Source organism: Cyprinus carpio, chromosome B22, assembly GCF_018340385.1.
Source record: "Cyprinus carpio isolate SPL01 chromosome B22, ASM1834038v1, whole genome shotgun sequence".
Lineage (NCBI taxonomy): Eukaryota > Metazoa > Chordata > Actinopteri > Cypriniformes > Cyprinidae > Cyprinus > Cyprinus carpio.
The window spans coordinates 4,038,848-4,062,104 of record NC_056618.1 but is presented as its reverse complement, the minus strand read 5'-3'; the positions used below and the strand labels follow the sequence as shown (position 1 = coordinate 4,062,104).

The window sequence follows — 23,257 nt, the reverse complement described above, 5'->3', positions numbered from 1 at the left end:
GCATGCAACACAGATGCTGAGAGCGAATCGACTGATCGTACCAAGCATCGGTCGTACTGACTTAAGCGAGTCCATTCACTGATGAAGGCAGATTCTGTGATCATGTGAGCAGTCAGTACCTTTGACAGTCAAAGCAGCAGCAGTCAAATCTCATGACGCCTGCTTTATAAACAAATACAGCCATGAAAGCTCAGAACGAGAGTCAGAAACGCCTCAAACACACATTCACGCGATTCAACTGCATCTATGGGGCGGCACCCATAACTTGTCATAATAATCAAAAATAAACTGCTGATGGACAAACGTGAGGCTTTCTAGCCCTGAAAATGACGTTATAAGGCACAAAATACAGTGTATGTACACTAGCAGTCAACAGTATGATTTTTAACGTTTTACAGAAGTGTCTTCTGCTCACCAAGCCTGCATTTATTAGATCCAAAGTACAGCAAAAACAGAAATATTGTGAAATATTTTTACTATTTAAAACAACTGCTTTGTATGTAAATCTATTTTAAAATGTAATTTAAATCTGTGACGCAGCGCTGAATTTTCAGCATCATTACTTCTTCAGTGCCCTTCTGAAATCATTTTAATACGCTGATTTGCTGCTCAAAAAATTTATTTATTATTATTTTTTAATGTATTGAAATACAGCTGAGTACATTTTTTCAGGATTCTTTGATGAATATAAAGATTAGCATTTATCTGGAATAAAAAGCTTTTGTTATATTTTACACTACTCCATTCAAAAGCCTGGAGTCAGTATAATTGTTTATTTTATTTTTAGGGGGTTAAAGAAATTAGAAATTAATATTTTTATTTAGCAGGGATGCTTCAAAATGATCAAAAGTGATGATAAAGACATTTATAATGCGACAACACATTTCTATTTGAGATAAATGCTGTTCTTCTGACCTTTCTATTCATCAGAGAAACCTGAGGAAATTCTACTCCGCTGTTTTCAACATAATTATAATAATAAATGTTTACTGAGCAGCAAATCAGAATATTAACATGATCTCTGAAGGACACTGAAGACTGGAGTGATAAAATCAGCTTTGATCACAGCAATAAATTACGTTTTAAAATGTATTCAAATAGAAAGCAGTTATTTTAAATAGTAAAAATATTTCACAATATTTCTGCTTTTGCTGCAGTTTTACTACAAAAACCATGGTTAAACTATAGTTAGTGTATCAATACAATTTAAAAATTTTATTAACCATTACATAACTATATTAACAATAAAAAAAAAAAAAAAAAAAATTTATTTGTAGTAAAAAAAAAAAAAAAAAAAAAAAAAAAAACATGGTTAATTTTCGTTAAGTGACGAGCTACCGTTCGTAAGTGACACGTTTTTTGATAAAATAGCGTGTTTTTTGGTATTAGATCTGCTCAAACTTACCCACAAAAGCTTTCCAGCATAAAAACTCGGTTCTGACGATCTTCAGGCGTGAAGTAAAGTGAAATATAAAGTGAAAACCAAGCCAAGTGTTGACGGAGGATTTGTTCGCTAGTGTTTTGGTCTCGACGCGGCTCTGAAAAGTAAATTATACAACGCTAAACGTGGCTTAATGCAATAAAACAGTGTTTTTTAAATGATCAGACTCAATAAACACTGTTAATAACTCATAACATGTGCAGACAAGCAGATACTAGCCATGATATGAACGCGACGCTTTTTCCTTCTAACGGTTCCTGAAGCATGCAGCGTTCAAAACCGAGCTCAGAATCGACTCGCGATTCATTGGGAAGATCTCTGAATCAATGCTGAATCATTTCTTGATTCGCGATGCTTATATTTATTTTTACCAGCTCTATGTTTTATTAATAATGTGTTTGCTGAATGTGGTCCTTTAAAAACATAGTTTTAATGCATCAAGCCACGTTAAGCTTTTCAGAATCGCTCGGGATTCATCGTTTGCCGCTCTTCATGTAGGCAGGGATGGCTCCTCTGGCTGTCAGGCCCTCGAAGCGCTTGTAGGTGTAGTTGATGAAGACCCAGTCCTTGTTCTTGTAGTCTGACTCCGGGTGATGGTTGCTGGCCACCGCCGGACCTCCACAGAGCAAAAGAACAGCGGTCAAACACGAGCTACGCGACTCACAAGATTCGACTCACACGTCATGCGACTCTCGATTCATCTGGAGATTCACACACTGCCGTTCAAAAGTTTGAGATCGGTCTTTTCTTTAAAAAGAATTTAAAGAGATTAATACTTTTATTTAGCAGGGGCGTGTTAAACTGATAAAAGAAGTGATAGTAAAGACTTACAATGTTAGAAAAGATTTCTATTTTGAATAAATTCTGTTCTTTTTAACTTTTTACGCATCAAAGAATGCTGAAAAAAGGATCACAAAGATCATGTGACACTGAAGACTGGAGGAACGATGCTGAAAATTCAGCTTTGCGTCACAGGAATAAATTATATTTTAAAGTATATTAAAATAGAAAACCGTTGTTTCAAATTATAATAATATTTCACAATATTACTGTTTATTTCTCTATTTTGGATCAAATAAAGATAAAGAGACTTCTTTAAAAAAAAAAAAAAAACATTAAAAATCTTGCTGATCCCAAACTTTTCGAACGGCAGTGTGTATATATTTATATAAATATAGATATCAGGTACAGTACATCAATTTCTCAAGGAAATTAAATCTCTCAAATATTGCTGTGAATTGTTCAGGGAAACATGTCAGATACGCTGCTATTATATTAAACAAGGCACACAAGGTGGTTTTTATTATAATAAAGTTATATTAATACCTTTTTAATGATATTATTGTTTCTACTTCAATTAATTTTTTTGAGAGACAAACATTTAAACCGTTTAACATTTTCATTCTTGATGTAATTTATTTTGAAGCATTAATTTAATTTAATTAATTTACTTTAATTTAAATTGTCCTTGATTTACTATATTTTAAAGTGTTAATTTATTTAATCTACATTACTAATGAACAACTTTTCCTTCTTGAAGATTTTAAAGAGTTAATTTAATAATCATTTAATTTGCCATTCTTTGTGTAATTAATTATAAAGCATTAATTTACATTGAAAATGGACAATTTTTCATTCTTGATGCAATTTATTTTGAAGAATGAATTCAATTAAAAAGTTTTCTTCTTGATTTAATATGTTATTAACCTTTGTCTGTAATGACAGATTTAATTACGGTTCTGCTAAAAAAATGTCTTAAAATAGATTACATCAAGAAGGGGCAAAGAATGTATTATTAAAGTAAATAAAATTAATGCATGAATAAATTTAATGGGCAAACAGTTGATTAAAATGAAAAGGAAAAATTAAATGAAAATTAAGTAAAATTAATTACATCAAGAAGAAAAAATAATAATAATTTTACTTAAATTTCTCCTTTTTATTTTAATCAACTGTTTGCCCATGAAATGTATTCAATAATACATTTGTATTGTCGTGCTTTGAAGCTCTAGTTTTTGGAGGGATGGATGTAATGTGAGGTTCTCACTGGAGGGCTGCAGGATGTCGGACTCGGGGAACTCGTCGAAGTTGGACGTGTCGTCGATGCTCTTGATCTCGATGGGGATCGCAGCGGGTCTCTCTCTGTGAACGAGAGCAGAATCATCGTCAGATCAGATCGTTTAGGATCGAACACACGCGCGTCACACACTCAGACCTGATGTGATCGTAGTCGACGCCCTCGAAGAAGCCGTTCCTCTTGATGTCGTCGACGCCGGCGGCTCCGATGCGATGGTCAGCCTCGCAGCAGAAGCGCAGGATCAGAGCTTTCGCTCGCTCCGAGATCGGCACCTCAGGAGGAAACACCAGCGTCTCCTTCCAGCTCATCACCTTCTTATACGTCTCCTGAGGAGTCTCGGAGCAGAACGGAGGGTAGCCTATACACACACACACACACACACCAGTACACACATACAGACACACACACACACACACACACACACACAACACACACACACACTCATGACACACACACACATCAGTACAGGCCAGCGTCTTAGAGATGCTTTAATTTAAGAAAAAGCACTCATTTAAAATAAAAATAAATATTATATATAAAATATATTTTAAATCTAAAAAAAAAAATTCTTTTAAAAAATTAATTATAAATTCATTGAAAATTTGTTTTAAAAATTAAAATATATATATATTTTCTTACTGATGTCATTTATTTTGAAGAATTCATTTAATTAGTTTATTTTAATATTTACAATTTTTTTTCCCTTATTGATGGATTTTATTTCGAAGCATTAATGTAATTATTTTAATAATTTCAATAACTTTTTTTTCCTTCTCAGCCTAATTTATTTTGAAGCATTAATTTGGAAACTAGGTGTGTTTTATTTTGAAGCAATTATGTTATTATTTTAATAATTAAAATATTTTTTCTTTATTGACGTAATTCATTTTAAAACATTATTTTAGTGAATTTATTTTAATAATTAAAAATTATTTTTCCAACTTCATGTAATTTATTTTGAAGCAGAAAGTTAATTTCTTTATAAAACATTTTTTCCCTTTATCATGCAATTTATTTTTTTAAATTACTATTTTTTTCCTTATTAAATGTAATTCATTTTAAAGCATTAATTTAATTTATTTAAAAAAAAAATTGTGGTGTAATGTTATTTTGAAGACTTTATTTATTAAAATATTTTAAAAATATTTTTCTTTCTTGATATAGTTTATTTTAAACCACTCATTTAATTATTTTTCTTCTTGATGCAATTTAATTTTATTAATTTTACTAACATTTCAATGCAATGCACAATTATCTGTAATATTTGAATGAAAGATGAGTTTTTTATGTCTTCCTTATCAAACAACACACTTATTTAATAATCCATTAACACTACATATAAGACACTAGTAATTTTGTACGCTTACAGCAGCAAAAAACATTTTAAAACTTTTTACATTGCTAGCCTCTGCTAACCTGCAGAAACCACAACGATGCTCGTCTCCATTTTCTGACTCTTTCTGATTGGCTGATTTCTCAACATATAAACAACTTAAAAATTCATTATTATCTCAACTCTCAAAAAACTAAAAAACTAAAAAATACTAAGCAGCTATTTCAACGTTTAAAAACATCTACCTAACTAGCCTCCCTAACCTCAAACCGCAACGATAATCTCCCATTTTGCTGAATCTTTTTGAATTGCTGATTTATCAAAAACAGTGATAGTTTGAGAATATCTTCTGAGCGATTCTGATGGTTTGCGATCTCATTTGCATAAAAATCAGCACCTCTAACATTATTAATTTTTATTAAAAAAAAAAAAGATATTATCAACTATTATGATTTTCTACCACATCATCATAAAAAACTTCTCTTACCAATCAGCATCTCGTACATGATGACCCCCACAGAGCTTGTGCAGTATCCGGTCTGCATGAAGACCTCCGGCGCAATGTAATCCGGCGTTCCCACCGTGGAGAAGGCCTGAAAGAGGCGGAGCAACATAACGCATCACTTCCTGTGTGCTGTGAACGGGCTAATGAAGCCGTCGCTAACACTGACCAGCTGCCTCCGGTTTCTCTTCCACGTCTCGGCCTTCCTCTTTGAGTTCATGTGCTGAAACGCTACGAGAAACACACGCGAATTACTCATATAATACTGAATATTCACAAAACCAGGTCTAAAGGTTTAAAATAACTCAAAGTTTGAAGATTAATAATCACATAAAAAAAATAAATCTGTCATGTTTTGCCACGTCTAACATTTAACATCTTTAGCACGTTGCTAAACATGTTAACACTTGTTTCTGTCATGTTTTACCACGTCTAACATGAATTAGCATGATGCTAACATATTTCTACCATGTTTGACATGTTGCTAGCATGAATCAGCATTATTGTTAACAGGTTTTAACATTATGCTGGAATGAACTAGCATGTTGCTTACATGTTTCTAACATGTTTTAACACATGGCTAACATAAATTACCATGATGTTAGCATGTTTAATATGTTGCTAACATGTTTAATCATTATGCAAACATGAATGTGCAAGTATGTCTCTGGCGTGTTTAACACATGGCTAGCAAATTTAAAACATGAAATATACTGCTAGCATGTTTTACTTCCATGCTTGAATTGGCATGTTGCTAAAATGTCTTAAATGAGTATTAAATTTGTTGTTAGCATTTTTATCATTGTGCTAGTATGAATTAAAATGTGATAACATTTAGCATGTTGCTATCATGTTTTAAAACTGTTAACATGTTTCTAAACTGTTTTAACACACGGTTTCTAATGTTTAACAAGTTGCTAGTATGATTATAACACTATGCAAACATGAATGTGCGAGCATATCTCTAGCATCAAGTTACTAACATGTTTTCTAATACGTTTAACATGCTGCTAACATGTTTTAACACCATGCTTCAATTACCGTTACTAGCATGTCTCTAACATGATTAGCATGTTGCTATCATGTTTTAAAACTATGCTGGCCTGCTTCTAACCTGTTTTAACACATGGCTAACATGTATGTTTAACATTAACATTAGCTAAATTAACATTAACTCTACGGTAACATGAATTAACACATCATTAACATGTTAGCACATGGCTATCATGAATTAACATGTTGTTTGGATGTTGTAAGACAATGTTTACATGATTAGCATGTAGCTAGCATGTTTCTAACCTGTTTTGGCACATACCTAACATGTTTCTATAACATTTAACAAACATCAAACAACAATTAACAAACCTCTAACCAACATTAACACTAGGCTAGCATGAATTAGCATGTCATTAACATGTTAGCACATGGCTAACATGAATGACCATGTTGTTTGGATGTTGTAAGACAATGCTCGTATTATTAGCATGTGGCTAAGATGTTTTAGCTCATGGCTAACATGAGTTAGCACATTGGTAGCATGTTTCTGGCATGATTTGACATTTTTGCTAACACATTGCTATCATGTTTTAACATGTTATCATAGGCTTTTTGATAGGTTTTGCTCTATAGAAGTTGTTGTGTAAAAGTTTTCACACCCTGAATGGAAGTTTATTGGAGTTTACGCTGTTGCTAACATGTCTTTAGCATGTTAAATGTATTGTTAACATTTTTTAGCCCTATACAAGCTTTAATTAACATGTGGTAACATTAAACGTGAATGACCATGTTGTTTGGATGTTGCAAGACAATCCTCATATGATTCGCACATGGCTAAGATGTTATAGCTCTTGGCTAACATGAGTTAGCACTTTGATATGTTTCTGGCATGATTTAGCATGCTTGCTAATACATTGCTATCATGTTTAAATAAGTTATCATAGGCTTCAGACTAGAGGAATTGTTGTGCAAAAGTTTTCACGCCCTGAATGGAAGTCTATGGGAAGTCCGACACTTGAATTTCGTACGTCGGATTGGTTCGAAAAGAGAATTCCGATTAGCCTGAAGCTTTGTTTACTCACTGAGGTCATTTGATTGGCTGTGGTTCAGGTTGCGATAAAACTCGGTCCGATGCGCCTTTTTGAGTCCCGTACACAAGCCAAAATCAGACAGCTTGACGTGACCCTAAAACACACACACACACAGGTAATGAAGCACAGCTCTCAGCCAATCACACGCCTCGCTGACAGAGAAGTGCTGTGAAAGCAGAAGAGGGCACAAGAAGTGGGTTACTGAGTCACTTCCTGTTCCTGTCAGGGTGTTTGACCTTGGAGTCCAGCAGCAGGTTGTCTGGTTTGATGTCTCGGTGAATGAAGCCCAGCTGATGGATGAAGTCGATGGCCAGAACGGTCTCAGCTACGTAAAACTGCGTCTCCTCCTCAGTCAGCGTGTCCTTCTTCATCAGTAGGGTCATCATGTCTCCTGGAGAACACAACAGATCGGTCAGACTTTGATATTTCACGTTCTTGAGCATGAAAAGCATGCCCGTAGCCAGCTGTAAGATCCAGACCTCTGTAAATTTTTCATGTTCAAAAATAGAAAAATTTGTTCTCTGAATGACTAGTTTGCTGATTTGAACTCACTTATATTAGTGTCTGCATATGTATTTCAGTTTGGACAGTTTGCAAGAATGTTTAGCAGCTAGAAGTGATTTGGATACTTGATTCATTGAAAATAATCAAATTGTTCTTATGAGTCAGTTCTCTTTCAATGAATCGTTTGAAAGGTTCTGAAGAAAAGTCTAAAGCAAAATGAAGTGAAACTGAAGACACATATGAAATCTACTTGAGTACAAAATGAAGTTCATCACACAAACGCTCTCACCTCCGGGCAGGAACTCCATGAGTAAGTAAAGGTTCAGTTTGTCTTGAAAACTGTAGAACATTTTCACCACCCACAGACTGTCTGCCTGAACCAAGATGTCCCGCTCCGCCCGGATATGACCCACCTGAGACAGAACATAACATCAAAAGCATAAAGTAAAATAAATTACATTTTATATAAGAAAATTCAATATAAACAAATTAAAACAAAATAAAGTTCTTAAAAAATAAAATGATGTAAAATAAAAAATAACACAACATTACACAATAAATAAACCAAAATAAAACAAAATTAAATAATAAAATTAAACAAAAGTTACAAAATGCCACAATGACAAAAATGATGCAAATCACATAAAATTCAAAAATTACAAAAAAAGTAAAAGACAAAAAAATAACATAAAATTACAAAATAAAATAACAAATTAACCAAAAAAATAATACAACAAAAATGGCACAATGATATAAATAATAAAAAATAAAATAACCATATTAAATACAATAAAACAAAAATGACAATGATATAATATGACAAAATAGACACAAAAAATTAAATATACAACAAAATTACATAATTTAAAAAAAATTACCAGAATGAAATAACATCAAATACTAAATATAATAAAACAAAATAACAAAATAAAAATAATTTTATTTGTTAATACTTTGTTCTTTATTTGAATTATCATTAATTCACTCGTGGTGTGATCATGATGTGTTTTTAATGACACACTCGTTAGGCGTCACCTGCTCTTTCTGCAGCATGTCGGCTTTGCGAAGGATCTTCATGGCGTAGACATGTCCCGTGTCTTTCTTCTGGACCAGACGCACCTGCAGACAGCAGAAACACACTTATTTACTGTATCACACACACACACAGAGATTCATCAGTATGTCATCAGCGCTCATTATCATAATCACCTCCCCAAACGCTCCTCGTCCAATCACCTTCAGCGACTCGAAGTCGTCCAGACCCAGTCTGGTTCTCTTCAGCCGCAGGAACTCGGTCTCCTTACGAGCGTGTTGGGAGCGACGCACGTGCTTCTGGAAAACATACACATATATGCCAACATTTATATTCATTCAAGACACCTTTACTCTAACTATAACTAAGATAGCTATCTGACTAAGGTAAGTTGATATAAAGAATCGCAAAGTCCACATCACAACTTTAACATTCACAACTATTTTTTTTTCCATCTGATGTGCGATAAGAACGATGGCAACCTAATATATTTATCGTTATAGTTAAGTTATCATTATCATTTACATTATCATTATAGTAACAATTAAAATTATGATTACAGTTATCATTATACATATAGTTACCATTATAGGTATTGTTACCATTTAACTTATTGTTACTGTTATGAGATATTGTTTGTTTACGGTTATCGTTATCATTTAGCATTACATTATCATTATAGTAACAATTATTTTTATTACAGTTATCATTAGGATTAAAGTTATAGTTATCGGTACAGATATAGCTATGATTACAGTTATCGTTATAGCTACTGTTATCATTATAGTTATTGATACAGATATCATTATGATTACATTTATCATTATAATTACCATTATCGGTACAAATATTGTTATTATTACAATTTTTGTTAAAGCTACTGTTGTCAGTTATCTGTACATATATTTTTATGATTACAGTTGTTGCTGTAACTACTGTTATCATTATAGTTATTGATACAGATATTGTTATGCTTACAGTTGTCTTTAAAATTACCGTGATCATATAAATATTGTACAAATATTGTTATTATTACAATTTTTGTTAAAACTATTGTTGTCATAGTTATCAGTAACAATGTTGTTTTGATTACAGTTTTCTTTACAGCAACTGTTATCATAATATTTATTAATACAGATATTATGAATACAGTTATTGATACAGATATCATTATGATTACATTTATCAATACAGCTACTGCTATCATTACAGATATTACAATTTTAGTTATTACTGTTTTAATTATGATTACAGTTATTGGTACAGATATCGTTATTATTACTGTTATCATTATAGCTACTGCTATCATTATAGTTATCATAAAAGATATTATGATTTTAGTTATTACGGTTTTAGGTATTATTAGAGTTATCGTTGTAGGTAATGTTATCATTTTAGTTATTGTCATAAATATCATTTTGATTACAGTTATTGTTATAGCTAATGTTGTCATTATAATTATCGGTACAGATATCGTTATGATTACAGTTGTCAATATAATTACCTTTATCATTATAGTAATCAGTAACGATGTTGCTTTGTTTACAGTTTTCTTTACAGCAACTGTTATCATAATATTTATTAATACAGATATTATGGATACAGTTATTTATACAGATATCGTTAGGATTACAGTTATCGGTACAGATATCGTTATGATTACATTTATCGTTACAGCTACTGCTATCATTACAGATATTACAATTTTAGTTATATTACTCTTCTAATTATTATTACAGTTATCGGTACAGATATCGTTATTTTTACAGTTATCATTATAGCTACTGCTATCATTATAGTTATCATTACAGATATTATGATTTTAGTTATTACAGTTCTAGTAATTATTACATTTATCGTTGTAGGTAACGTTATCATTCTAGTTATTGTTATAAATATCATTTTGATTACAGTTATTGTTATAGCTAATGTTGTCATTTTAGTTATCGGTACAGATATTGTTATGATTACAGTTGTCAATATAATTACCTTTATCATTATAGTTATCAGTAACAATGTTGTTTTGATTACAGTTTTCTTTACAGCAACTGTTATCATAATAGTTATTAATACAGATATTATGAATAGTTATTGATACAGATATCGTTATGATTACAGTTATCGGTACAGATATCATTATGATTACATTTATCATTAACTGTACTACTGCTATCATTACAGATATTATAATTTTAGTTATCATTACTGTTCTAGTTATGATTACAGTTATCGGTACAGATATCATTATTATTACAGTTATCCTTATAGTTATCATTACAGATATTATGATTTTAGTTATTACAGTTCTAGTAATTATTACAGTTATCAATGTAGGTAACGTTATCATTCTAGTTATTGTTATAAATATCATTTTGATTACAGTTATTGTTATGGATAATGTTGTCATTATAGTTATCGGTACAGATATTGTTATGATTACAGTTGTCAATATAATTACCTTTATCATTATAGTTATCAGTAACAATGTTGTTTTGATTACAGTTTTGTTTACAGTAACTGTTATCATAATATTTATTAAAACAGATATTATGAATACAGTTATTGATACAGATATCGTTAGGATTACAGTTATCGGTACAGATATCGTTATGATACAGTTATCGGTACAGATATCGTTATGATTACATTTATCGTTACAGCTACTGCTATCATTACAGATATTACAATTTTAGTTATCATTACTGTTCTAGTTATGATTACAGTTATCGGTACAGATATCGTTATTATTACAGTTATCATTATAGCTACTGCTATCATTTTAGTTATCATTACATATATTATGATTTTAGTTATTACAGTTCTAGTTATTATTACAGTTATCATTGTAGGTAACGTTATCATTCTAGTTATTGTTATAAATATCATTATGATTACAGTCATTGTTATCACTATAAATTTTGTTACGATTGCAGTTGTAGTTATCATGATCATTATGGATATAGTTATGGTTACTGTTCTTAGTGTGTGTTTTTTTACCTCTTCATCAGGCAGTCCTTCCTCATCCATCACCTTCTCCAGTTTTTGCTGCCTGTCAACAGAATGTTTTTTATGTTTATATTTCTCATCATATTTCTGCAGTATGCAGACTACTACATTAGTCAAACTATATTCATTTTAAACAAATGGTAGGTAGTATTCAGTGGATACTGTGCAGCACACTAATAATCTATCATATTATGGAAGTGAACAGGTTGGAAAGTTCTTTCAGTGTCGACATTGGCACAGAACTCTGAATGTTATAAACACTGAGTAAATGAGCAACACAGGAAGAGAGTGTTTCACCACAGAGGAATGATGTTACGCTCCACTGACAGAGCACAATGCTTCAGATCACTGATTCAGTGCTTTGCTTCTTTAATATCATGCTTTAAGTGTGACTCGAGCATGTTTTGGGCTGCTGAGGAGAATAAAGACCTCTTTGTGAAGCCGTAACACTCTTTATTTTTGTGTTTCTACCTCATTTCCCTCTCCTCGTGTTGTGTTATGAGGTTGCTGTAGAAGTTCTCCAGCGTGACCTTGGCCATGGTCACCCGCTCTTTGGTGTGGTTGCTCATTAACGAGCTGGAGGCGTGGCCTCGGGTCGCCATGGTTACCGGTGTGTACCCGGTTGGGATGCAGCTCTGCTGGAGTTTACAAACACAACACGATTTACATGTGCAGTGGAGTCACGTTACACTGATGTAGCATATTATATACATGCAAGAATGCAAAATACAAGGTACTACCGTGGTACCTCATGAGTCTACTCTGACAAGAGCAGCTTTTAGAGTCATTTATACTCCCAGGCTGTGCTATATTTGCAGTTCAGTCAGAAACAGCCCGTCTGAGGCACATTATGGAAAAGAACAAATGTGACCATAAAAACATTTGGCAGAAGTTATTCAGACAGTCTGTTCTGTAGAATCTGCGCTCTGAAGCGTAAATATAGAGACGGTTAAGAGAGGAAACTCAGACTCACTTTCAGGAACAACACAGCTGCTATTACTAAACCAATTATTGTTTAACCGACATGCTAACAATGACACAGAAAATATTATACATCCACACATTTCCATGCACAAATAACTTCTGATATATGTGAACCTAAAACGATCTTCACATAAACCCAATATAATAAATGTGCCCTCCAGCAAGAAAATATAGCCTAATTTAATAAACATATCAAACACTACATTCTTAATTAAATAGAGATAAAGCTTTGAACTACATAAGTTATTGATTTCCTCTTTTTTAATTTGTTCTTTGATTAACAGACATCACAGCATCTGGTTATTAGGATATTATGGCTGCTGTTACTTTAAGAGCTGCTGCTGCATAACTATATATCCATACATATACACAAACATATATATATATATATATATATATATATATATATATGTATATGTGTGTGTGTGTGTGTGTGTGTGTATAAACTTCAATTACAAAAATGAGAGTATAAAGTTAGAATTCAATTTTAAAACAAAACGGTGGCTCTACAATCCAAACAGCTTGTATCACATACAATATGTCGGATAAATAAAGCAATATATGAAACGTGTATGTTTTATAATGATATACTTACTGAGGTTCAGAACATGTAATTATGGAACGCGGGATGGTGGGGGCGGGGCCGCGCGCGTAACGTCAGAGGCGAGCGTTCCACCGAACACGCCAAACTCAACGCTTGAAACGAAATAAAACAGCGAAAAGCTGCACCAACCTTTGGTAAAGTTCCTCAGCGCTTCTCTTTGGCTCTCAAAGGATGATGCTTCCCTCGACGCGTTTTCTCCTGGCCAGCAGACATGAAGCGACTCCCAAAAAAAGAAAGAAAAAGAAAAAAACGGGAGAATTTTCCAAGTTTTTTTTTTTTTATGTTTTTAGCCGCGCTGAGCGAAAAACAGAACGCAGAAACGCATGCGTGTTTGACGAGTGAAACGTTACTTTATCCAGCAACAGTGAGGCGTTATGTGCAACTTCTGCGTTTGTCAGACTGATGCGATGACGAGTCCAGCAGAAAGACATGAGAAATGAAGAGAAATGAGAGGCTCCGCCCCTAAAGAGAGAGAGAGAGATTTCAACACAACTCTTTACTCGCTCTTGTTTAATAATTAATTTAAAAAAAAATGTATAGAGAGAGAGAGAGAGAGAGAGAGAGCCTTTTATGCATGTTATATAATGCACAAAAATTTTAAAATCGCTACTGTGTAGAATAAATGCAATTTTATTTAAAAACATGTAGTAAATATAAGTAATAACTATTTATTATATTTATTTATTGTAATCAAAAGTAATTACAGTTATACTAAAAACTAATATATTTCGAAACAAATCAATAAATAATTAAACATAATATTTCAACGTATTTGTAAGTTTCCATGAAAACACAGCAGATATGGTTTAAACCTGTCATAATTGAAATGCACAACTGCGTTGAATCCATATCCCTTTGTACGTCTTGCTAAAAGTAGTTTATTCGATCATTATTTTTTACAATTATTTATTTATTTGCGCGATGCTTTTTCAGCGCTGGTTCTGCGCAGCGCATCTACGACGCTCTTGAGTCACTTCTGCGCCTGTGTGCGCAGTTTCTCGCATCTACGACTCTCTTGACGCGTCCGCGTTGAGCTGTGCCGGAAGTGACCGGCGGCGTCGCGCTAGCAGCTCGCGCTAACCGTACCGGGACCGGCGGAACCGACACCGGAGCCGAAACGTCGGGACTCCAGCGGACCGATCGCGCATCTTCTCCGAGTCTGGAGTTTGTCTGCAGGTGGCGGGTGAGTCAACGTTACGCGGCTGGAAGGTTAAACTCGATCGAACAAACGAGGAACCGGGTCGGGATTCGAACCCTCAACCGTTTACACCGGCCCCGAGACCCCTGATAGACCACCGGAGACAGACCCCTGCGCTTCACCAGCCATCTGACCCGTTAAACCCGGAATATCTCTGAAACTGACAAACCTTACAGTTACATTATTATTATTATTATTATTATTATTATTATTATTCAGCTTTCTGCAGCGTGACATCACTTTAAAAAGAGCACTGATGAATCAAATCGAAATATCATAATACCGACTGATAAAAAATAACCAAATACCAAGGTATTTATAAGTCGTTTCGAAGAATACCATGGTATTTATGTGTTATAATCACTGTAAACGAGTGAAATCTGTTTGTTATTGATTTGTCTGTGGTATTACTCAGGTTTCATATTTATAAATACACTGGTAATTTAATGTCTCGTTTTCCGATGTTATTAAATTTAATGTAATTTAAGTGTTTAGATTATTGTCCTGAATGTTTAATAATTATTTACTGATGTTTTGTCACAGCTGGTGAGGAACCAGGAAGCGCGGCGCGATCGGCCGTCGTGACGTAAGCTGGAGGAGCTTTTGTTTGGGGGCGTGGTCTGTCGGCGTCTTCTTACTCGCGATTGGTGAACAGGTAAACTGATTAGCATTTTATGACATTCCTCACCCATTTTTTTCAGTTACAAATTAACTTTGACCTGTTTGCAGGTGTCCAGCCATCCTGCTGTGGCTCTGCAGGCGCGCAGTGGGCGGAGTCAGGCTCAGACTCGGGCTGTGATTGGCTGAGAGTGATGAGTGGACGGCGGGGGGGCGGGGCTGTGGTCCGCGAGCGGGGGCGGGGCGTGGATTCGTCGTGCTGGTTTGCGCCCGGCGCATTGCGACGTTTGTTCGAGCTGCCGGCGCCGATCCTGTCGCGGCACCAGCTGAAGCGTCTGGAGGAGCATCGCTACAGCAGCTCGGGACGCTCGCTGCTCGAACCCGTCATGCAGCGCTACTGGGAGTGGCTGGTTTGCAGGATGCCGCCCTGGATCGCACCCAACCTCATCACCATCGTCGGCTTGGCGACGAACATCTTCACCACGCTGGTGCTGGTGTATTACTGCCCGACCGCCACCGAACAGGTACCACCGCGCAGTCGTGCTGTCGTAAAAATGGTATATTCGTAAGATAAACTCATTTATTGGCGTGTGTTTAGGCTCCTCTCTGGGCGTATCTGCTGTGCGCGGTGGGTCTGTTTGTCTATCAGTCGCTGGATGCCATCGATGGGAAACAGGCGCGACGCACTAACAGCAGTTCACCACTGGGGGAGCTGTTCGACCACGGCTGCGATTCGCTCTCCACAGGTGAGCGTCACACGAGATGCGCTATATTATTTCCAAACCTTTGCCTTTTAAATATTGTGGTATATCGAAAATAACTAGATAAAAAAGTTCGTCAAGACGAACTTTGTTGACTAAAAAAATTTTTAATATAATTGATACAATAAAAAGTATAATAATATACAATTTATTATCGATTTATTAAATTATATATGATGTACGTATGTATATTATTATTAAGCTACATGTAAATTATAATACATGTTCATAAATTCTCTATATAGTTAATATTATAAAATAATGTGTTAATAATAAATCGCATAATGTAAATGTAATGTATACATGTGTAATGTAAATATGTATATTATATAAATTATATATTAAAAGTTTGTGTAGAATTTATTAATAATGCATAAATAATAATTAGTGGTCGACCGATATTGTTTTTTTGACAGCCGATGCCGTGTGCGCTCAGGCGCGCCGTCAAAATAAAAGTCCCGCCTCAAAAACATCGGCCAAGCAGAAAAATTTATCGGCCAATGCCGATATTTGAAAAATCCCAAATATCGGCCGATATATCGGTCGACCACTAATAATAATGCATAAATTCTATATAATATACAAAAATTATAATAAAACAAATATTTATAAAATAATTTATATAACATTTATTGGATAATTATAATAAATAATTAATACTAATAGTACATTACATAACGTAATTTATACATTTAAATACTGTATTTATTAAGTCTCTATATAATTTATTATTAATGTAATTATAATTATATATTTTATTTCCCGTTTATTTACTAATACTTACTGATGTAATTGTTATATTTAAAATGATGAAATTAATAGTCATAATATACTAATAATTGCATAATATAAAATCGATACTGTATGTACATTTTAAATATGTATTTGTATTTATAATGCATGATACAAATAATGCAATCTTTTTAAGGTATATATATATATATGTTGGTGATGATAGTAAAGCATATATCAGTAGGCTGGTATGTCAGCACAGTAGTTTGTGATTCTCAGCTGTGTGTTGTGTGTTTCTGTCAGTGTTTGTGGTGCTGGGCACCAGTATCGCCGTGCAGCTGGGCTCTCACCCCGACTGGATGTTCTTCTGCTGTTTCTCCGGCATGTACATGTTCTACTGCGCTCACTGGCAGACCTACGTCTCCGGCACGCTGCGCTTCGGCATGTGAGTATACAACACTTCTACTCAAATCCATTCAGTGCTTCGTTTCAACAGAAGCAGATTTACCGCTGTTCGGTCTGTTTCCACACAGTCCCAGCTCGAGGGATGGGCGATAACTTATCGTTTGTGATAATAAATATAGTACAGTAGCACAGTTTTGCATGTGTATGAGCCTGTTTACAAACCTGTTATTCAACAAAGATATCATTTATTGACATGCTTTTTCTCCAAATTACCTTCATAACATAGTCGAGTGTTTGAAATAACTTCTTTTTTGTGACCAGATGTGGTTTTATATTACAGAAAGATAGTATTATATACAGCAATAAAGGCTATGTCGATCAGCATTGCATTATAAATATACATTCCTTATAAAAACACCCAAGATTGCTTAAAGAACACAGACCATAGCTGTATTTTGTGCAATCGTATGTTTATAGTCTTTCATCAGTTAAAATTTCTTTATCGCCGGGTTTCCTGGAGCAGTGCTATTACTTTCTATTTCTGCGCGAGAGCGCCCTCTGGCTTCCAGTATGAATTAAACACTCATTACTCATTACTGAGTGTGTACTCAGTAAAGCTCACAACACACTATTCTGGGTAAAAATAGGAAAGATCATACATTTCTCTAAAGAAACAGGATTCCCTGAATTATCGTTATTGATATCGTTATCGCAATAAATACCAGAAAGTATCGTGATTTATTTTTAAGCCAATGTCGCCCATCCCTACCCAGAGCAGATTTCCCAACAGGTTCAGGATAGACATGTGAAGTATGTGGGATGTTTGGGAATGCGAGCGCACCTGTTCACGGCCGCCGTTGGTAAATCCAGCCCCAAACGGCCAATCAGACGGCTCTCTGGCTTCTTAACATGAGCAGTGCACCAATCAGCTGCCTGAAACACTAATTAACCTGATTAATTCCAATCGAGAATCGTGTGTGTGTGTGTGTGTGTGTGTGAGAGTGAGTGAGAGAGTGCGTGTGTGTGTGTGTGTGTGTTTGTGTGAGAGAGTGAGTGTGAGAGTGTGTGTGTGTGTGTGTGTGCGTGTGTGTGTGTGTGTGTTGTCTAACGCGCGTCTGTCTCTCCTCTGCTCTGATCAGTATTGATGTGACAGAAGTGCAGATCTTCATAATTCTGCTGTATCTGCTGGCTGCTGTGGGCGGATCAGCTTTCTGGCAGTCTCCGGTAATCCAGCTTTCACACACATCTGTGATTATTAGAACTGCTTCAGCCTCAAACAATCAGCGCTTCACTTCACTTCATCACGCGCCTGTTATTAGCTGTTAACAAATACGATTTTAACATTATTTTCTTGCATTTGTCTTGTAAACAATGTGTATTTAAAAATAATTTTGTTTACGATATAAATAGATACATTAAAAAAAATTAATTGCATAATACTGTATTCATATACACGTAAAATATATATTTGCATTTTTAATAATGCTTTATTATAATGTAATGCTTTGTAGTCTAATTTGAATAATGTATAATTTGTCATTTAAACAACAGATCTAATTAAATAAATTCAATATTTTAAAAATAATAAATAAAATAAACAAAATTAAAAATAAGCATAATAATATACATAAAATTCTAAAAAAAATATAAAAATATAAAAAAAAAAACACATACAAACAAACAATAAAATAAATATAAAAATTATAACATATATTACCAGGCAAAGTTTTTGAACAGTAAGATTTTTAATATTTTTAAAGAAGTCTCTTCTGCTCATCAAAACTGCATTTATTTGATCAAAAATACAGAAAAAACAGTAATATTGCGAAATATTTTTACTATTTAAAATAACCACTTCCTATTTGAATATATTTTAAATTGTAATTTATCCCTGTGATCAAATTTGAATTTTCAAAATTATATGTCTATACATTATTATTATAGTATAATATATTAATAATACATAATGTGAATGATACATTAAATGATGCATTAAAAACAGTAAAAATAAAAATCTTTGAAGTATTGTTAAGACGTATTAAAAGTATAACATTTTAAAAATGTATTATATCAACGGTAATAGTCATAAAAATGAATATTATTACATATATATATATATGTGTTTGAATGTAACTGTTTCTCACTCTCTCACATTCGACAGATTCCCGTAATAAACATCCAAATGAAAATAATTCCAGCCCTTTGCACATTTATTGCGGTGGTTTTCTCGTGTACCAATTACTTCAGAGTCATCTTCACAGGCGGCGTGGGCAAAAACGGATCCACTATAGCGGTACGTACACCACCTCCAGTATTTAATAGACATCTGTTATTATATTATATATTGTGTCTTTCTCAACTATAAATACATGTGTGTTTCAGGGTACGAGCGTGTTATCGCCCGTCCTGCACATCGGCTCTGTTATCGTCCTCGCCGTGATGATTTATAAGAAATCAGCCGTGCAGCTGTTCCAGAAACACCCCTGTCTGTATATTCTGGCCTTCGGCTTCGTTTCGGCCAAAATCACCAATAAACTAGTGGTGAGTAAAGAGGCTCGCCGATACGGCCTTCGTTCCTGACGCGTGTCTGAGTCGTGTTTGTCTCGTCAGGTGGCTCACATGACAAAGAGCGAGATGCATCTTCACGACGCAGCGTTTCTGGGCCCCGGCCTGCTGTTTCTCGATCAGTATTTCAACAGCTTCATCGATGAGTATCTGGTGCTGTGGATTTCTCTGCTTATATATACTAATATTTGCAAAAAAATAACAAATTAAAGCTCATAACTAGGGATGGGTATCGTTTACATTTTATCCATACCGATATCTATACTGCTTATCGATACTATTTGGTGCAAAAAGATATGAAGTGAAAAGTTGTTGAAAATTTAAAGTTATTTTATTACTGCTGAACTTTAGCTACTGTATTAAAGTTCTTCAGTCAAGTTAGTTTTGACCAGATTCTGTCATTTGCTGTTTGTTTTGACCAGATTCTGTCCCTGTTCGATCTGGTGCGCTACTGCGTGAGCGTCTGCAACGAGATCGCGTCTCACCTGCACATCTGCGTCTTCAAGATCAAGCCACAGAGCATAGCGGCAGCCATCGAGTGACCACTGACATATGGTTTCATCTTCCTGCACTTTCAGCCTCATACTAAACCGGAGCCAATGCATCCTGATTTACACCGTTCTGCGCTTAGACTGAAGGAAGAATTCAGGAAGAAATTAAAATGTGCTTGAATTCTTCATCAGATTTGGAGAAATGCAGTGCAGTGAATGGGTGCCGTCAGAATGAGAGTCCAAACATCTGATAAAAACATCACAATAATCCACAAGTAATCCACAGCACTCCAATAAGTACTCAGATTAATCTTGAGAAGACAAAAAAAAAAATATTCATAAGAAACAAACAATAATAAATACTTAACAAAACACAAATACGAATCCAAAATCCATAATAACCCTATAAAAAGTCTGAATCAGGAGAGAAATCTTTCTTTTGTCTTCTCCAGATGTTAACTGATGGACTGGAGTGCTGTGGATTATTGTGATGTTTTTATCAGCTGTTTGGACTCTCATTCTGACGGCACCCATTTACTTCCATTGCTGGGACACTGATGCAATGCTACATTTCTCCAAATCTTATGAACAAACAAACTCATTTTTGGCTGAGCTGTTCCTTGAACGCAGTTTCTTCTTCTCAAACGAGTGAATAAATGAACAAACTAACGAACGAACTAACGAGTGAGCGAACTTCTGAAAGGTCACTTTTCTTTAGGTCATTATTTTAATGAGATTGTAAATGTTTCTCGCTCTGAATTACCCATGATGCATTGGGGCCTTTGGGGTCTGTATTATCTTTTTAACGACTCGTTCTCACATGTTAAAAAATTGGATTAAACGAGTGAAGTCAGATCAATGATGATTTTGTGGCTGCTAATAACGATTTCCTGTTACTTGTTTACGAGCGTCTGTATTTTGTGTTTAGCTCCATCTTTTGTGAAATAATCGGGCTGTATTTTTCCCCTCATCACTCCGTTTCATCGTCAACTGGTTTATGGTTTCTCTGTAGGATGTTTCGTTTGGTTTTAGGTGGAAAGCACTTAATTTATTGGTTCGTCCCTGAATGAAATCACAGTCTTTAGCTGGTTTGTGTTGAGTTTTCATTCGTTTAGATCGTCGTGTCTCACGCTGTGCCTGCTGGGTCAATCTCACAATGTCATGTTTCGCACTAAAATTAAAAGGAAATATATTTAGAAGGACAATAAAATAAAATAAAAATTCAGCACATTATTTTAACAACAATTTAAATACAATAATACGGTATTTTTGTAGTATTACAATCAGTATAAATATACTTTAATACGAAAATACTGCCATTTTGTGCTTAAAATTTAAATAATATTTACCATTTTTTTGGGATTAAGAATTTGTCGTAGAAATAATAGTAGTTCTAAAATATAATTTCTTTTGATTTAGAACTGAAATATGAGACATTTGTTGAGATTCACCCTGTTTTGCTTTGCTTCGTTATGTCTTAAATCTTCAGACGTTAAAATCAAAAATGCCAAGAATCAGTTTCTTCTGGAAGTATTTTGGACGCAGAAAGTTCGAAGACATTTTAACAAACTTAAAGGTGTCTTCTTTGTCTTTCCTGCGGCGTTGCCAACTTCCTGAATAATTTGCTTATGTTTGCACCAAATTTTGAGTTGAAGTTGTACGTTGAATTTTCTTCGAATGTTCACTAAAGTTTATTACTGATGACGATTTTTCCCAAAGTATCTCGTGAATCGATCTGTTAATCATCACTGATTAGTGTTGGTTTTTAATTTAAGTATTTCACACACGTGAACAGTTGCCTTAAATATAAAGTTTTGACATTTGCATGCTGTTTTTTTTTTCCCCGAATTCTTTATTTCTAAACGTCCCTCTCAGGCGATTCATATAATATAAAAATAAATAAATAAAGATATAATAAATGGTAGTTTGTAGAAACAGCTCGATGCTGCCACCCAGAAAACAAGTTGAAACGAAGTTTGTGCAATTGATGTTATTAACGATCTTTTATTCGCAGATTAAACTTTGGCGAGGAGCTCTTGATTTCCACTTTATGAATTTCTGTTTTACCGCTTCATCGTCTGCAGTTCTTCCATATCTTCATCACATCCAGTGTGAGAGATATTAAATATGTCGTATTCTTCGTCTTCTGCAGTATGAATGTTAGTGTGTTCACACTTAATCGTAAGCTTTGATTCGTTTCGTTAGACGTCGCTTGTTGCCAAATCCTTTCTGGGAGTTCTTCCACTTTAACGACAGACAGCGCTCATTAAATCTCTTGGATGGAAACGTCCGATGATATCTGTGTTTGTTTAGTTTTTTCTGTCATGACATACGCATTCAGTCGATATTTCCAGTGATGTAAAAACCGCCTGTTTCTGACTCGTAACAAACTGTTGGTTTGATTGTAACATTGCTCTGACTTTTGAATAAAAGCACCTGTAAAATAAAGATTGCTATATTTATGATAACTGGTGTTTGTTTTTGTTGTACTTACCCAAAGCTTATAGAACATGTAAATATATTGTACAAATAGGCCACAGACTTACAAATAAAATACAGCTGAATGTAATAGGATCTTTACAATATTGTGACATATTCTTGTCCGATTTGACTGTTGTTTTGATGTTAGTGATCAAAACATTCAAAAAACAAACAATTAATAAAATAAAAAACCAAATTAATCACATTAATTTCATCATTAACTTTTAAACATCAAACTATCAAAAAAATACTAAAATAACAGTAGTATGGAAGTTATATGTACTCCTAAATCAACTTTGCATGAAGACAGATTTAGTGCCAGTTTTGTGTTCATGTAATGAACAAAATATTGTTTTTTAAATAGTCAAACAATCCAAAAATAAAAACCGAAAGATTGCATTTAAATAAATTAAAAATGTCTCTGTGTGGATACTA

The 23,257-nt window shown here is 34.1% G+C and overlaps 2 protein-coding genes across 6 annotated transcripts; one reads left to right on the top strand and one right to left on the bottom strand.

Annotated features, from left to right (window-relative positions):
• Positions 1-1,287: 1,287 nt before the first annotated feature.
• Positions 1,288-14,004, bottom strand: LOC109111725 (serine/threonine-protein kinase 38-like). Of its 5 annotated transcripts, none has more exons than XM_042749304.1 (13): positions 13,563-14,004; positions 12,455-12,621; positions 11,975-12,026; positions 9,154-9,276; positions 8,980-9,063; positions 8,234-8,357; positions 7,677-7,831; positions 7,432-7,534; positions 5,523-5,584; positions 5,339-5,444; positions 3,657-3,876; positions 3,489-3,583; positions 1,288-2,057 (listed from the first exon to the last, which is right to left on the bottom strand). In XM_042749304.1, exons 2-13 carry the CDS (start codon positions 12,583-12,585, stop codon positions 1,915-1,917), a joined length of 1,398 nt encoding a protein of 465 aa, XP_042605238.1. In that variant the 5' UTR covers positions 12,586-12,621; positions 13,563-14,004; the 3' UTR covers positions 1,288-1,914. The 5 variants fall into 5 exon arrangements, with proteins under 5 accessions (XP_042605238.1, XP_042605240.1, XP_042605237.1 ...); XM_042749306.1 differs by having other exon boundaries at positions 12,455-12,618; XM_042749303.1 differs by having other exon boundaries at positions 13,701-14,004.
• A 455-nt stretch (positions 14,005-14,459) lies between these two features.
• cept1b (choline/ethanolamine phosphotransferase 1b) lies at positions 14,460-20,598 on the top strand. Its single transcript, XM_042749467.1, has 10 exons — positions 14,460-14,754; positions 15,313-15,424; positions 15,499-15,911; positions 15,986-16,133; positions 17,184-17,325; positions 18,425-18,509; positions 19,447-19,578; positions 19,668-19,826; positions 19,896-20,020; positions 20,272-20,598. The coding sequence occupies exons 3-10, from the start codon at positions 15,582-15,584 to the stop codon at positions 20,390-20,392; spliced, it is 1,242 nt and encodes a 413-aa protein (XP_042605401.1). The 5' UTR covers positions 14,460-14,754; positions 15,313-15,424; positions 15,499-15,581; the 3' UTR covers positions 20,393-20,598.
• The last annotated feature ends 2,659 nt before the right edge of the window (positions 20,599-23,257 follow it).